This window comes from Arabidopsis thaliana (genome assembly GCF_000001735.4).
Source record: "Arabidopsis thaliana chromosome 1 sequence".
NCBI classification, from domain to species: domain Eukaryota; kingdom Viridiplantae; phylum Streptophyta; class Magnoliopsida; order Brassicales; family Brassicaceae; genus Arabidopsis; species Arabidopsis thaliana.
The window spans coordinates 11,014,367-11,031,943 of record NC_003070.9 but is presented as its reverse complement, the minus strand read 5'-3'; the positions used below and the strand labels follow the sequence as shown (position 1 = coordinate 11,031,943).

Genomic DNA, 17,577 nt, shown 5'->3' with positions numbered 1-17,577 from the left:
TGCATGCATACGTTTATATGTACGTACGTACGTGTATGTTAATGTATTGTCTGTTCATCAAATTCTATCTTAGCTCTAAAATCTATGGAAATGAGGGGGTAAAAAAGTTGTAGCTATCATATTCTAGAACTCAAAAGTAAATATTAACCTTCACGAAACCGCCACTTATGGAAAAAAGTTAAAAACTTTTTCGAACTTGGTAGTTTGGGTTATCTTCACTCTTCAAGCAAACCTTATTTTGTTTTTCACCTTTTGACACTTATTTTAACTTTTCACCTAGATCAGTAGTAACTCAACTGGCCCTTACTTTTACTTTAGTAGATGAATCTAGCAATGTATACAATATAAATAAAGGTATATAAAGAATTTGAGGATAAATATAGTGGACTATATTTTTGATGAAATTGAGAGTTGACTTACAAATGATTTTTTTTTTGTAGTTATACAAATAAAATGGTAAATATAAGTATATAACATCCTCCAAATTCATTTGTTGGAAATAATCTCACTTATCCCCGCGTATCCTTGAAACGTTATATGGCGTAAGTGAAAAACGAATACATTTGTAATCTCTCCGGTAACATCCTTGAACGATAAGTAACCATCTTCCCACTTAAATACTGGGATATAACTCTAAATGTGAGCTAATTTGCCAGCGAAGGAAAGATCTATGTTAAATAATTCCTCGACGAATTATCCGAAAACTATAAAATGCGAAAATTTATGAGGTAGAACCTGTCCTAATTAATAATTAAAGAGATCCAACATTTGGAATGGTTAGGAATTTGGAAGAAATCCAAAATTTTGAGGGTTTACGATGACACAAGTGAATGAGTGTATTGCGTTAATTATTTTTTCAAAACTATAGACATACATAAAATAAAGAAACGTACGCAATCAAATTCGTTTTTATTTATTTATCAAACTCACATATATATGTTTAGTTTTTATTAATAAATCGATGTTAAGGGAGTGGGTTTGTTCGTTTTATTTATCGTTGCTGACTAAGGTAACGACTAACGAGGTTGGGATTTTTCTACTAGGTCATATCTCAGTTTGAAAATTTGTTGTGTATGTGAAATATATGAAAACCTTTCGAAATTGAAATTGGGAATGAGAGCTAAATGTTTTTTTTTTATAAAATTGTGGGAATTTCCTTTTATATTTTTAAACACCGGGGGAAAATTTAGAAATGGTGATTGAATTCGGAGGGACAAGGAAACATACATAGACACAAGTAGAGCATATATGAGATAATCAGATTGAATGAAACAGTAGCTACAAAAGCTGTCATTTGCTCAAATTCAAGATTTAAGAGAAAAAGGTCAAATATAGGAAGTAGAATGGAAAAAAAAAAAATGAATCATCGGAAATTGAATTAATCAATGTTCTTATGTTAAAGAGCTCGACCACGTACCATTTTTGTAACATCATGAAGCTTTCCTCCGTTTTATATTATGTCATGTGCCCTTTCCCTCCAAAACTGAACTAAGAAAAACCTTCTTTTTTCTTGTTTAACTTTATATGTAACGACAGGAAGACTGAGATTTTATACACTAGGAAAAAGACTTGCTTTGATAGTGACAAATGTTATATTGTTGGCGTAAGTCTTTGTGTATCTAATAACTTGGTCGTTAAGAAACCATTGCCTCAATTGAGTCAATATAATGACTGAATATGAATTAGTATAATTGATGTTTAAACAGTAAAGTCATATGAATATGAATTACGAAGATATCAGTTTGTCACAAAGATAATGTTTTGACACAAAAATCTCTGGCAGAGTGGTAATACGCCAAGAAAGAATAAGCAAAATAGAAAAGAAATGTTGAATTAGGAATGTACGAGCCGGTTTTATGCCTTTAAACCAACATCAAACAGATAAACCAAACCAAACCAAACCAATTTATGCCCTAGGTTTCGAACTCTATAATATTGGAGTCTCTCCGTTCGATTGACAAATACAACGATCATGAATAGAGAAAGAAAAAACTCTAGATTCCATCCCAATTGATCTCTTTCTCGACTTCTTCTCGAGATTGCCTACAAAGTCAGTCGGGAGATGTCTTGGCGTTTTGTATCCATTGTAACATATCTAGTAAAACATTTCTGTTGGTTTTTGAGTCTTTAATTACGAGAAACTGATTTTGATGATTCATAACTGAACCCAAAAAAAAGAAGAGACTACTAGCGAACTCTCTATAAGCTTGAAAGGTTAACCATCACATCTATCTTATTGGCGGAAATGTATGAATTAGTGAAGAAAAAATGACTACATAGTTGAAACTGGATCCCAAATTTCACTCAAGACACGACTCTTACAAACATCCATCATTAGATTGTCAATTGTGATTTGTGTACGACCCGAGATATGACAAAGAATGCTGATCGGTTTCATGCTTTTAAACCGAAACCAAACTGAGTAACCCAAACCGATAAATGCCATAGCCCCAAACTCTATAAAGTGGAGTCTCTCCGTCCGATCAACAAATACAAGGATCATGAATAGAGAGATAACTTTAGAATCCTTTACCATAACATTAGATAACTACTTTCATTTTTTATATAAAAACATAAAAATTATATGTAACAAAGATTTTAATATATAAGCTACCTTTATTTTTTATAATCAGATATTACCAATACATTTATAAACGAATTATTTCCAAAACATATAATATCAATTAAATTAAATAAATTATACATATTTAGAAGATTCTAAAAATAAAATATTACTTAAATTTAATGAGAAGATTCCAATTTTTTTTCTTAAAATAATGAAAATAATAACTAATTTATTTATAGAACTTATATATATGTTTAATATCAATCAATGTATGGATAATGATACTTTTAGTAGAAAATATCACTGGTTCAAATAATATAAAAAAGATATTACATTGCATAATACACAATCAAATTTCAGATTTCAAATAACAATACAATAAATTTTGTAATTTACTACAATAAATTTTGTTTAATAACAATATATCAATCAAAAGATCATATGACTACTTACAGTGGCGGATCTAGAAACAAAATTTGTATGGGGCACATATTAAAATTTACAATATTAAACTTATACTTTAATAATAAAATATTACGTGAATATAATTTCCACCCTTAAAATATTTAAATTTGAAATCTAAAAAAGACACTAATTTTAATGAAATAATCTAAATATACTTAAGTACATATATTAGAAATATTTAATTTTGAAATAGCATAGTTACAACTCATAATAGAAAATGTAAATTATTAATAAAATATTACTTAAAGTTTACAGCATCTAACAATATCACACAGTTTAAAGTTTATACTCTAAATCATTGGTATTAATACTAAATTAATGACATAAAATATGTTAAAGTTAAACTTGAATTACAAAGATAAATATAATTGAAGGAACATAATTTTATATAAAGAAAACAATAAAATCAATAAAAGAACTGCAGTTAATAATAAAGGAGAATTAAAACATGTAGGAACTAGAAAGAGACTAAAAGAGGACGTGGACAAAAAAAATTGAGCAAAATAAAGTGATTAAAGAGGCTCGAACATGTCGCTCAGGAACTTAACCTGGGGTACTCTATGCCAAATGAGCCAAGAGATATCAATAAGTAATGATCAATTAAAACTGTTTTAACAATTAGTATAGGGCACGTGCCCTACCTAGTCTCAACATAGATCCGCCCCTGACTACTTATGATAAGCATGTTTATATGGGTATGTATATAGTGGAACATATATGACAATGATTTTTTATATACTTATTATGAACATTCACACGTTAATTACTCATATTAATTAGTATTTTTTATTTTCTGTTGTATATAAAGGATAAAGTTGTATATATACAATCTGAATACGATATCTTATTGCATCATTTCAAGCATATTATAATTTTATGAAGGAGTAGTGAAATAAAATGCCTAACATAATATTATATGTACAAAAAATGTATAAAACTAGAAATTGATAAATTGTAGAGAATTTTAGACGCGATAATTACTTTCTTACGGGTAAGTGGTTCTAAAGGTATCGCAATATCGTAGACTTTGAACATGAAATTTTCAAATGAAACAAAAAATATTTCTTTATAAATCAATAAATTAATTTATCGATAAATTAATACTTTTATAAATTAGTAGAATTTGTCGGTCCCAACATTATTAATTTATAGAGGTTTTACTATAGATAGAAAGAGGGTCACTGATAGATCTTGAGACATGTCCTGCATAGAAGAGAAATAAAAAAATTCAAAACCCCTTAAATCGGTATCAAACATACATAAACAGTCTCTCTCATTTAATAAGAAAAAGTAAAAGTAAATCGTTACCAAACAGAGAACTAATCTTTCGAAACTAGTTTATGAGAAAGAAACATGCACACAAGCCAAAAACGAACCATTAAAAGTAAAAACAAAAGAGAAATCATGAATGAGACCTTAAAACAAAGCTTTCACAATGACATTCTTAAGAAGATAAACACAGAGAAGCCTTGCAAGAATCAAAAGAAAATTTAAGTCAAGTATCTGTCTGACTGTTCATCCTAATAAAAGTGTTACTAGTTCTTAATTCTCTTGTGAAAGATGAGAACAAGAGATGGAGAAATTTGCATACTCCATGACTAGAGTGCTTATGACTTTTTCAAGTTGCTGCTTCACCAGGAGCGTAGAGTTTTCAAAGGACAACGACAAAATCACCAACTTCACTTGTTTTCCCCACATAATGGAATCCATTTTCCAAAGTTCCAAACCATGTAATTGCCATTGAACTATTTTTAAGTATAATATATATTTGGATTGTTAAAAGCCCATGCGTCTTGGGCCTTAGGTTTACCTCCTCCCTAAGATTAACTAAAATCATCTAATTAGGTTATCAACACTAGTGAGAGCTGTCTCTGCGATTTGTATCCTCAAATATCTTTTTCCGTCCGATCATGGATAGTGGAAAAACTTTTGATTCCATTTCTAATGATCTCTTTCTCGAGATATTATTGAGATTGTCTACAAAGTCAATCGATAGGAGTCGTTGCGTGTCGAAGCAATGGGCGTCTATACTTTGCAGTCAAGATTTCACCGAGTTGTTCTTGACTAATTATCTCTCTATCCGTAACTGAAAAATTGAGATGGAGGAAGATAAAATGTCCGTTACCCCATGAACCTTTTTGGAAAGAGATATGCATCAATGGGGTTTTGTATTACTCTGGCTAGTTCAGCTCATGGATATCTTCTGATAGTTTCTTTTGATTTTAGGTCTGAGAAATTCAATTTTATCAATGCATCAAGCTTCCTTTTTTCATCTACAAAATTGATAAACTACAAAGGTAAATTAGGTGGGATTGATTTGGCGTATAATCATGGTGGTGTATATCCCGTTGAGTTACGTATGTGGGTTCTAGAGGATGTCGAGAAACACGAATGGTCGAGACATGTTTACTCTTTGCCGGAGACCATTGAATTTCAGCAGTGTAACTACAATATTTGCGTTGGTGGGATGAATGCTATAGGTGAAATTGTTTTTTCGGAGTCATATATATCTACATCCAAACCGTTTTATGTTTTCTACTTCAATCCCGAAAAGAAAAACACTTTAAGGTGTTAAAATCCAAGGTTTTGAAGATTACCTTAATCGCAGAGTTTATGCCTTTGTAGACTATGTAGAGGATCTTAGTGTTAACGATGCAATGCAACTCAAGTCAAGCTCTTTACAAAATGGCTGAATTGCTGAAATATCGTTACCAAGAGGCCAAAACAACAACAACGCCGGCATACATTTCGTCACCTCTGCAAGTCTGCTCCGTCTGTGAAGAACAACCATCACAACCGTCATTGAATCATTTGCTAACATGCTATATCACTCTGTTGGCTTTGCTATTTTATTTTATTTTTGTTTTTTGCTTTTTTTTTTGTTATATCATTCGGCAGACCTAGCTATTTTCTTGATTAATCGTGGGTTCTTGTTCATGGAAAAATTTGAAACACTGATCCTTAGATAACGAAACAAAAGACAAGATTCATGGAGTTTTGAAGTAGGACAAGCTTTTAATATATCTTGCAAACGAGATCATAATTTTACGCCATAAAAGGTGATATTTTCTTTAATTATCTCTCTATCCGTAAGTCTTGAAAAATGGTTCACATCCACTAACAAAGATGCTGTCATCACATTTCGCAGTGACATCTAGAGTTTGTGAATTGTTGTTTCAAAGCAATACAAATATTTTTCAAGAGTCTAACTAGGAATTTCCTTGGAACATACTTGGGTCTAGCTATATTGGTTTATTAGTAGTATCTTGAGAAGCTTATTCAAGGAATCAAGAGAACCGAAGGAAAACGTTATGAGACTATTTAGAGTAGAACCGAAAGAAAGAAATTGAATATGACTGAGAACATCACAAAGTGACAAAAAAAAACAGTGACAAGATAATGACATGAGGTTGTGAAAGAGTTGGAATCTATATCTATGGCTTCAACTTCAATGTCAGCTTGTAATTCAACTCCACATATATACATAGAAATGTTTATAATTTGGTTAAAAAGTGTTAGTTATGTGACTTAATTGTCGTTTACAATATTATATTTATTTTCTGGTTAATTATCATGTCCAAATTGTGAGAGCAAACTAATGTTATATCCTACATTGCGTTTTCAAAAAAACAAGGGGCAGAAAGGCCTTTTGAATTCTGTTGATGTTTAAATATAATATAAAGATATCAGTGAAGATTGAGGATTAGAGGTTTCTTTCTATTGAGATCTGTTGAGCAATGCCTTGAACAATCATACCATTCGCCAATTACGTAACAACAATGAAAGATTTATGCTTCGCTTAAACTAAAAAAATAATTGTACCACAGAATTGAAAATTTTGCTTCTTTTGATAGTTTCTCTAAACCTACTGAAAAACTAACAAGTCAGTTTAGTTTTCTTCATGATTTTTTTTTTTTTTTTTTTGGTTAAATATTAAATTTCATGAGCTTCTTTCTGGTATCTATTCATCACAATAGTTCTCGTAAAAGATTAGACCTAGAGAGATTTCTAAACCAAGAATAAGCAGAGAAGAAAACTAAACTGACTTTCCTCCGTTTAAGTGTGTCCTACATTGTAAACGTATTGAACCAAGAATTTTGTTTAAAATGTAACGACAAGAGAGTGAGGATTTTAGTTACGAGGAAAGGGACTTGCTTTGATCATGAAAAGTGTTATATTGTTTGGTGTAAGTGTTTTTTTTTGTATATTCAATAACTTGATTGTTAAGAAACCATTACCTCATCAGTTGCTCACTGATTGAATAGTTGAATTGATGTTTGAACAATGGAGTCATAGGAATATTTGAAGATTAAGAAACCATTTTTTCTGTTGAGATTTGATGAGCAATCATTACCACTAGACACTTCATGAGTGCCAATAATGAAAGATTTATGTTTCACTTAAACTAACAAACATGTTGATACACGAATCAAACAAGTACGAATAGAGTCTCTAGGGAAGATGAAGAATCAGTCACTTGATCACGAGCTTTAGCTGAGGTAGACGGACTACAAGCTCGACGTTGAGGAACGAGCTAAGTGCTTTAAATCGATCTGATCTTGAGTAGGAGTTGATTGTTGGTAGACGAGCTTATCTTGAAGACGAGCTGATCTTGAAGACGAGCTGATCTTGAAGACGAGTTGATTGCTTGTTCTTTCTCCGTTGATGGGTCCAAAAAGTTGCCCTTCGCCAAACTTGCCATTCTACTATTTAGTCGTCCGTATAATAGGATATCCCGAGGTGATTTGTCGAGAATACCCTTACATTGACAAGGCGGTCGTCATTACGGGCCGGAGTAATTGTTTCCGAGATTGGGCTTCCTGAAGATTGTAGTGGGCTGATCGTTCTGTTTCTCAGATTGGACAGAATCAATAAAGCCCAATCTTACCCATTAACAAAACACATCAAATCCTGATGCAAAAGAATTGTACACTTTCATTCTTTAATTGTATTTTCTCTAAGAACATCTCCAACTCATCTCTATCTTTGTCTCTATACTCTATTTCTACCTCTATTTTACTCCAACCCATTTCTATTTTTATCTCTATTTTTTTGCCTCTATTTTCTCTTCTAACAAATAAAGATCTCTATTTTTAAAGAATTATTGTAGTGAAAGTAGAAATCTCTATTTTTTTTTCTATTTTATAAAAATAAAATAAAAACAACCATTGGAGATGGTCTAAAGCCTTTTCAAAAATATTCTTTTTAGTGTTTGTTCATCAATCATTATGATATGTGTGAACTGTGATATATATATATTTTTTTTTATCAACACTAAGAAAATAATTATCAAATATGAAGCCATCAATTTCTTTTTTTTTTTTAAACCTCATCGGACCAAATTTATCTTGCCATTTTTTTATTTTTTATTTTTGTCAACAGAAATTTTATCTTGTCATTGAAATATTATTTTTTTACGATCAACACTTTTTTTTTTTTGGACAACAATTTTCTATCAACACTAAAGCCCATATAAATTAGGATGGTTAATTAGGTTTCAAATCCACCACCTCTAATGTCATCATCTAGTTAGGTCGAATAGATTTTCACAGATCTTCGCCGTCCGATCACCAAAATACGCCGGTTAAAATGAAGAATTGGATCCCGAATGATCTCATTTACGAGATACTCTCGAGATTACCAGCAATATCAGTTGCGAGGTGTCGTTGTGTGTAAAAGCAATGGAGATCCATCCTTCGCCATCAAGTTTTCACCGAGTTGTTTCTAGCAAGGTCCAAGGCTCGTCCACGTCTCTTAATTGGTGTACAACAAGACGGTGAGTGGAGGTTTTACTCAACGCCTCAGTCTCAGAATCCATGTGAGAATAAGTTGTCTCCTGCCGATTTCCATATGAAGTTTTCTAAAGGCATAAGCAATTATTCTTGTAGTTATGCCTCTGGTTTGATTTATTTTGATGGTATGTGCATCCGAAAGGAGGATGAGGATGCAAAGCATGTTTTATGTGACCCTCTCACAGGAAAGTATGTGATCTTACCTGAACTTAGAGTAGGTGATTCGTATAGCTATTTAGGGTTTGATCCAGTTGATAAGGAATTCAAGGTATTGTTCATGACTACTCGTAATAATATAGCTTGGAAGGATCTAGATCATTATATTCTGACATTGGGAACTGGGGAATTGAAATGGAGGAGGATCCGATGTGCTTTTACCCATGAGCCTGTGTGGGAAAGGATTTGTATCAATGGAGTTTTGTATTACTCAGCTATGAATTCTGATGGAAATTATGTGATAGTTTGTTTTGATGTTATTTCAAGCTCGTTGACGCAGAATGCCGTTCTAGATTTAATGGATTGATAAACTATAAGGGGAAATTATGTGGGATTATTTTGGAGTATGCTAGTCATGATGGTGGATCTACCGTTAAGTTGAGTATGTGGGTTTTAGAGGATGTCGAGAAACCGGAATGGTCGAAACATGTCTACTCGTTGTGGACGGAGAGTCAAGTCGTTAAGGTTAACCATAATCTTTCTGTTTCTGGGATGACTGCTACCGGTGACATTGTTTTGTCGACAAAATATGCATCTCAGCCGTTTTATGTTTTCTACTTCAATCCAGAAAGGAAAACTCTGCAAGTCCCAAGTGTTGAAGTCGAGGGTCTTGGAGCTAATCGTGCTTGCATGTCTTATTACGCCTTTGCTGACTATGTAGAGGATCTTAGTGTTAACGATGCAGTGCGACAACTCAAGTCAAGCCCTTTACAACAACAAGGCCAAAATATCGTTACCAAGAGGCCAAAACCACGACAAGGCCAAGATACATCTCATGACCTCTCCAAGTCTGCTCCGTCTGTGAAGAACAAGTATGAATTCTTAGCAGACAGGCTCAATCACTCTGTTAGCTTAGCTATTTTATTTTGTTTGTTTTTCCTTCTTTTTAGCTATATCATTCGGTTGGGTTGGGTTAGATAATTCATTTCTTATGATTACAAATTTACAATATATTTCCTTGTGGTTCCCCTTTGGCTCCAAATCTGTCTGATCCGAAATATTTCCTTGATGAATCGTGGGTCCTTAAATAACGAAACAAAATATAAGAGTCATCGAGTTTTGAAGTAAAAGGTGATATTCTCTACAATTTATCTGTCCTTAAGTCTTGAGCAAATGGTTCAAATCCATTAACAAAGATGATGTCGTCACATTTACCACTGAGGACTTTCCTTGGAACACACTTCGGTCTAAATCAGTTTATAGATTCAGTGACAGTTTTATATGAATCGGAATCATTATTTTTAGGTTAAAAAGTGTTAGGTTAAACCTATTGATCTTTATTTAGCATCTGAAACAGAGTCTACAACAAAAAGTGTTAATTGTAGAATAGGAAGCTTGATATTATTGTGAAGAGATTACAAGTATATATAGAGTCATACAATGAGGAGACTAGGTTAAAAGTAATTACAACCTAATCCGTAATTATCTATTATTTACATATTAATCTCTCTGTTTCCTTTCTTTTTTGGACGAACAGAAATTTCCTTTTTTCGTTGAATATATTAAAAAATTTATACTTATATACATTTCCATCGTCTTGGTCAACTTTGTCAAAGAATCCAATCCTGGGATTGAAGAAACCATAAGGTGTAATCACATCCATAACATGAACATGAAGCTTGAACCTGCAAGAGTTATATGTGCTCTCTAAGAATAATTTACAATAATAAAATAAGTTTAAAATCAAATTTAAGTACATGAAAACCTAGTTTCTCATAAACCTATACATGAACAATATATAGACGAATCTCCACATATTTAACTATATATTGTTCATGAATGCATGATCTCTTAACCTGGACGCATCATACGTCTTTGTAAGATGTCAAGTCTCTGAGGTAGGCAAATCTAGTAGTCGTTGTTTTTTAGAAATGCTTTCTTATTGTGTTAAAAGGTAAAATCTGTGTCTATGTGATAATTTTATGTTAGCAAAATGAATACTACTGTGATTTAACATGTGGGGAAATTTTATTTTTACAAAATGTTGTCTATATTTTACGGATATATAATCTTATATTTTAATTATATGATTTTCCATTTTAGTATTTTTTATAATCAAATAAATAGTTAGATTTTGTTGCATGTTTATTGTATTTGCAAATTAATTTCAAAAACATCAAATTTAATTATTATAATTAAATTTGTAGTTTTTTTTTTTGTCGACGTCTAAACTAGATTGACTCAAACAAGCCAATTCTTCAGTTATGATTTCCATGGAATACAAACACAAAGAAACCTTACAAGAATTCATAAAAGAAAACACTGAAGAGAAATCAGGTATAATCACTGAAACGAAACTAGATAACATATTTGGGTATGAAATCAGAGCTCTTCAAGATCACCAAACGATGCAAAAGGAGAGTACGAACGAATTTCAACCAGCTAGATGCAGAAGAGAAGTAGAACTAAGGTTTCTTTAGCGTTAGTAGCATGTAACAATTGCGCTCTCTGCACAATATATGAACAATATATCGACGAATCTCCCCATATTTAACTATATATTGTTCATGAATTCATGATCTCTTAACTTGGACACACCATACATCTTTATAAGATGTCAAGTCTCTGAGATAGGCAAATCTAGTAGCCGTTGATTTTTAGAAATGCTTTCTTATTGTGTTAAAAGGTAAAATCTGTGTCTATGTGATAATTTTATGTTAGCAAAATGAATGCTACTGTGATTTAACATGTGGAGAAATTTTATTTTTACAAAATGTTGTCTATATTTTATGGATATTTAATCTTATATTTAAATTATATGATTTTCATTTAAGTATTCTTTATAATCAAATAAATAGTTAGATTTTGTTGTCTCTTTGTTGTACTTGTAGATTAATTTCAAAAACATCAAATTTGATTTTTAAAATTTTGTAGTTTTAGTAGTAAAAAGTAAATCTCTATATTACAGTAAAATCTCTATAAATTAATAATGTTGGGACTGCACAATTTTATTCATTTAGAGAAGTTTTAATTTATCGATAAATATTAATTTATAGAGAGATTTTTCTAATTTAGTAACTTTTCAAAATTTTCTATAGGATTTTTTCATTATAGAAAATATTTTTCAAAAATCAATTACAAATAAAAAATAATATCATGTTTAGAAAAAAACACCAAAAGTTTTTGATAAAATAAAATACTAGAACTAAAATTTAAATAAGAATAAATACAAATTTAAGCAAAAAAATATTAGAATTATATTTCAAAAAAAAATCTTACATATAATGTATATATATAATTGATATATTTATACAATTATTAATTTATGATATTGATGAGACCATATATTTACATAGGACTTTCGAAAAAGTTATTATCTTATTAATTTATCGATTTGTGTCACTTTTTACCCTAGTCCTAACTCCGGAAAAATTTATTAATTTATAGAGGTTATTAATTTATCGAGTATTAATTTATAGAGGTTTAACTGTATTTTATTATATGAATCTGAATCATTATTAGGTGACGTTATTCGCAAGTTACATACATGCTAGATAGTCTTTTGTATATATATCCATTACCTCAGTTGCTCAATGATCAAATAGCTGAATTAATGTTTAAAACAATGAAGTCACATAAATACATGAACGAATATAATAGTGAAGCTTGAAAAATTAAAAAGCCATTTTCGGTTGAAATTTGATTAGCAAATCATTATTAACATCATAACAATCTATCTTCCAAACCATGTTTTTTTTTGTTGCCATTGAAAATTATTTTTTCGATCAAACACTAAAACCCATAAAGTAAATATAATTTTAGATGGTTAAAGGCCCATACTAAAACCATGTTTTACTTATTGGACTTAAATAGGTGCAAATACACCATCTTTAATATCATCATTCATCTAATTAGGTAGTAAGAAAATTTAGGAGAGATTTCACATTTCCGATCACCAAAATACGACGGCAAAAATGAAGAATTCGATTCCGATTGATCTCATTTACGAAATACTCTCGAGATTACCAGCAAAATCAGTTGCCAGGTGTCGTTGCGTTTCGAAGCGATGGAGATCCATCCTTCGCCATCAAGTTTTCACCGAACTCTTTCTAACAAGATCCAACGCTCGTCCACGTCTCTTAATCGGTGTACAACAAGACGGTGAGTGGAGCTTTCTCTCAACGCCTCAGCCTCAGAATCGTCACGAGAGTTCGTCTCTTGTAGTAGCTGCCGCCGATTTTCATACCAAGTTTTCTTCAGGGAAAAGCAGACATCAGTGCACCTATGCCTCTGGTTTGATCTATTTTTAAAAAATGTTCATCCCAAAGGAAGATGAGGATGCAAAGCGTGTGTTGTGTGACCCTCTCACTGGCCAGTATGTGATCTTACCTGAACTTAGAGTAGGTGGTTCGTATAGCTATTTAGGGTTTGATCCGATTGATAAGGAATTCAAGGTATTGTTCATGGATACTTGTGATTTTATAGCTTCGAAGGATGAAGATCATTATATTTTGACATTGGGAACTGGAGAATTGAAGTGGAGGAAGATCCAATGTCCTTTTACACATGAGCCTTTTTGGGAGAGGATATGCATTAATGGGGTTTTGTATTACTCTGCTTACTATTCTGATTCTAATGGAAGGTCTCATCTCATAGCTTGCTTTGATGTTAGGTCTGAGAAATTCAATTTCATAGCCACAAAACATCGGTACGATCAGTTGATAAACTATAAGGGGAAATTATGTGGGATTAATTTGGAGTATGCTAGGCATGTTGGTGGATTTCCTGTTAAGTTGAGTATGTGGGTTTTAGAGGATGTCGAGAAACCGGAATGGTCGAAACATGTCTACTCTTTGTGGACGGAGAGTGAAGTCGTTAAGGTTAACCGGAATCTTTCTGTTTCTGGGATGACTGCAACCGGTGACATTGTTTTATCGATGGAAGATGCAACTAATCCGTTTTATGTTTTCAACTTCAATCCGGATAGGAACACTCTCCAAGTCCAAAGTGTTGAAATCCAAGGTCTTGGAGCTAATCGTGATCACATAGCTTGCCATGCCTTTGTTGACTATGTAGAAGATTTTAGTGTTAGCGATGCAGTGCTGCAACTCAAGTCAAGCCCTTTACAACAACAAGGCCAAGATACATCTCATGACCTCTCCAAGTCTGTGAAGAACAAGCAACTGGACAATTATGAATTCTTAGCAAACAAGCTCAATCACTCTGTTAGCTTAGCTATTTTATTTTGTTTGTTTTTCCTTCTTTTTAACTATCTCATTCGGTTGTGTTGGGTTAGATAATTCATTTCTTATCGAGTAAATAACGAAACAAAAATAAAGAGTAATCGAGTTGTGAAGTAAAAGGTTAATCGGTGTACTACAGGGCCGAAGTATCGTTATCAACAAGTCAAAGCCACAACAACGCCGGCATACATCTCGTGACCTATGCAAGTCTGCGCCGTCTGTGAAAAACAAGCAGCATAACAAGTATGAATCATTAGCTAACATTCTCTATCACTCTGTTGGCTAAGCTATTTTCATCAACTGTGGAGACATTCGTGAATATGCCTAATAGTTTGTAAATCTTTGTCAAAAGTCTCAATCGGCTCTTAAGCTCCAATCCCAATTTTTTCTTGATCATGGCCAAATTAAAAAGCTTATCCATGGATAAAAAAAAAAGTTTCATGTAGTTTTGAAATAGGACTAGCTTTTGATATACCTGGCAATGTTTAGCATAACTCTTAAGTAAGGATCTTTCTCTCCATAACTCTTAGGTAAACTGGTTCACTTTCAATGACAAATATGCTGCCATAACAAATCTTTTATGAGACTACCGCTAGGACTTTCATGGATATGTTATGGTGACTATTTAGAGCAGAATCGGAAGAAAGAAATCCAAGATGATCCTCGTTTTCTTTCATGGCTTAGAACATAGCAAACTGATCTAAAGCAATAGTTTGGATCCACAGGTCTAGTGTCAGAGGTTGCAATATAGCAGCAAACACGTACGTGAGCTCTTCAGCAGTTAGCACCGCAGACAGTCCTTTAAAATGGAAAAGCGCAATAAGATTAACCATACCATGAGCTCTAACCACTGAAAACGCAGCCAAAAGATTAATGGAAACAGTGACAAAAACAGCCAAAACTATATTCACAAATGAAAAGTCAGTTCAAGAAGAAGACATAAAAAGTCAGTTCAAGAAGAAGACATAAAAAGTCAGTTCAAGAAGGAGACAGAAAAACACCTAACAACAATCTGACCCCAAGTTAGAGCTCTTTGAGTCAATCCTCTTCCTTTCGAATTTTCAATTAACCAGTTTCGATCCCATTGAAATCCTTAGCAACCAAACCCCAAAAACAACTTAGCTTTTCTACTGCCCGCCAGCAAATAATCATATTACGGGGAAAATGTCATCAAAAGTATCAACTTACGAAAAACATTAGTTAACTTCATGAGCCCATCCATATGCTTTTGGATGCTTACATTATTTTTCCGATTACACGAGTGTTATTGGTTACTAATTTACAAAGAGTTTCGATGACTTCATTAAAATCCTACAAAGTAAATAAATGAAAGATTATAAACTATTGTTAGAGAGTTTTTTATAATCTTGTTGATTAGTTTTTTATAATCTTATAAAGTTTTTCAAACAATCTCTATATTTTGATAATATTTTTCATGACTCTCTATGATTTGATTTTGTGAAAAAGTGTGGAAAGTTATGAACCAATAACATAATAATTTAAATCATTAACAATCAGAGATTTTTTTGCTTTAATTGAATAACACAAAACTTTTACGACTTTATAAAAATATGAATCCAATAACCCCAAATTTTAAGATTTTAGATTACTTTTAAGTTAACAAATCTTAAATGAATAATACAAAACTTTAACATACTTCTATATTATACTTCACTAAAATTCTTTGAAATCATAAACCAATAACACCCCCTAAGAAGAAAGTTAATATAAATTTATATGATTTAAAGGCCCAATATCACCTCTAATATCATCATCATCCGTCCGATCACCAAAATACGACGGAAAACATGAAGAATTCGATCCCTATTGATCTCATCATCGAGATAGTCTCGAGATCGACAGCAAAATCAGTAGCAAGGTGTCATTGTGTGTCGAAGCAATGGAGAGCCATCTTTCGCCGTAAATATTTCATCGAATTGTTTCTAACAAGGTCCAAGGCTCGTCCTCGTATCTTATTTGTTGTACAAGACGGTGAGTGGAGCGAGTGGAGCTTTCTCTCGCTGCCTCAGCCTCAGAATTCGTCTCTTGTTGTAGAATCCGCCGATATTCATATGAAGAAGTTCTCTGCAGGCATAAGTGGATCCATTTATTTTACCTATGCCTCTGGTTTGATTTATTTTAAATGTATGCGTATCCCAAAGGAGGATGAAGATGAAAAGCCTGTGTTGTGTGATCCTCTCACAGGAAAGTATGTTATCTTACCTGAACCTAGAGTATTTGGTATGTATAGCTATTTAGGGTTTGATCCAGTTGATAAGGAATTCAAGGTATTGTTCATGGCTTCTGGTTATACAGCTTCCAAGGATGTAGATCATTATATTCTGACATTGAGAACTGGGGAATTGAAATGGAGGACAATCCAATGTCCTTTTACCCATGAGCCTTTGTGGACAAGGATTTGTATCAATGGAGTTTTGTATTACTCAGCTATGAATTCTGATGGAAATTATGTGATAGTTTGTTTTGATGTTAGATATGAGAAATTTAAGCTCGTTGACACAAAATGTCGTTCTGAATTTAATGGATTGATAAACTATAAGGGGAAATTATGTGGGGTTAAGTTGAAGTATGCTTATCGTGTTGGATTTCCCGTTAAGTTACGTATGCGAGTTCTAGAGGATGTTGAGAAAGATGAATGGTCGACATATGTTAAGGTTAAGGTTAAGCAGAATCTTTCCGTTGCTGGGATGACTGCTACCGGTGACATTGTTTTGTTCATGAAATTTGCGTCTAATCCGTTTTATGTTTTCTACTTCAATCCGGAAAGGAACTCTCTCGAAGTCCAAAGTGTTGAAATCCAAGGTCTTGGAGCTAATCCTGATCGCATAGCTTGCAACGCCTTTGTAGATTATGTAGAGGATCTTAGTGTTAACGATGCAATGCTGCAACTCAACTCAATCCCTTTACAACAAGACTGAAATATCGTAACCATAACAATGCTGGCATACATCTAGTGATCTCTCCAAGTCTTTGAAGAACAAGCATCAGAACAAGTATGAATTCCTAGCTAACAGGCTCCATCACTCTATTGGCCTAACTATTTTGTATTCTTGTCTTATTTATTTTGTATTTTTAGCTCTATGACTCTATTGGTTTAGCTAAAATTGTCACATATATAAGATCAGAACGCCTAATCAATAGTCGAATAATTCATTGGTTATGATTACATCATCCTTCCCTTTGGTTTCCTCTTTGGCTCTAAATCTGTCTGATTCGATTTTTTTTCTTGGTTAATTTATCTCAATGTCCACTAATAATGATCACATTTCCCAGTAACAGAATTTATAAATTGTTGTTTGAAAGCAATAATAGCTTTGAAGAGACTAACTACGAC

General features: G+C 32.5%; 1 protein-coding gene, 1 long non-coding RNA gene and 3 pseudogenes across 5 annotated transcripts; 4 read left to right on the top strand and 1 right to left on the bottom strand.

The window, feature by feature from the left end:
- Positions 1-5,159: 5,159 nt before the first annotated feature.
- AT1G30945 lies at positions 5,160-5,606 on the top strand (annotated as a pseudogene). The gene has a single exon.
- Positions 5,607-8,554: 2,948 nt separating this feature from the next.
- On the top strand, positions 8,555-9,990 carry AT1G30940 (annotated as a pseudogene). The gene has a single exon.
- Positions 9,991-12,895: 2,905 nt separating this feature from the next.
- On the top strand, positions 12,896-14,341 carry AT1G30935 (annotated as a pseudogene). The gene has a single exon.
- Positions 14,342-15,057: 716 nt separating this feature from the next.
- On the bottom strand, positions 15,058-15,452 carry AT1G06387. Its single transcript, NR_139074.1, has one exon. It is a non-coding gene; the product is annotated as an other RNA (long non-coding RNA).
- Positions 15,453-16,030: 578 nt separating this feature from the next.
- On the top strand, positions 16,031-17,161 carry AT1G30930 (F-box family protein; the record flags this gene model as incomplete). The annotated part of the gene is made up of 1 exon (NM_102831.1): positions 16,031-17,161. The coding sequence occupies one exon, from the start codon at positions 16,031-16,033 to the stop codon at positions 17,159-17,161; it is 1,131 nt and encodes a 376-aa protein (NP_174379.1).
- Positions 17,162-17,577: the final 416 nt, after the last annotated feature.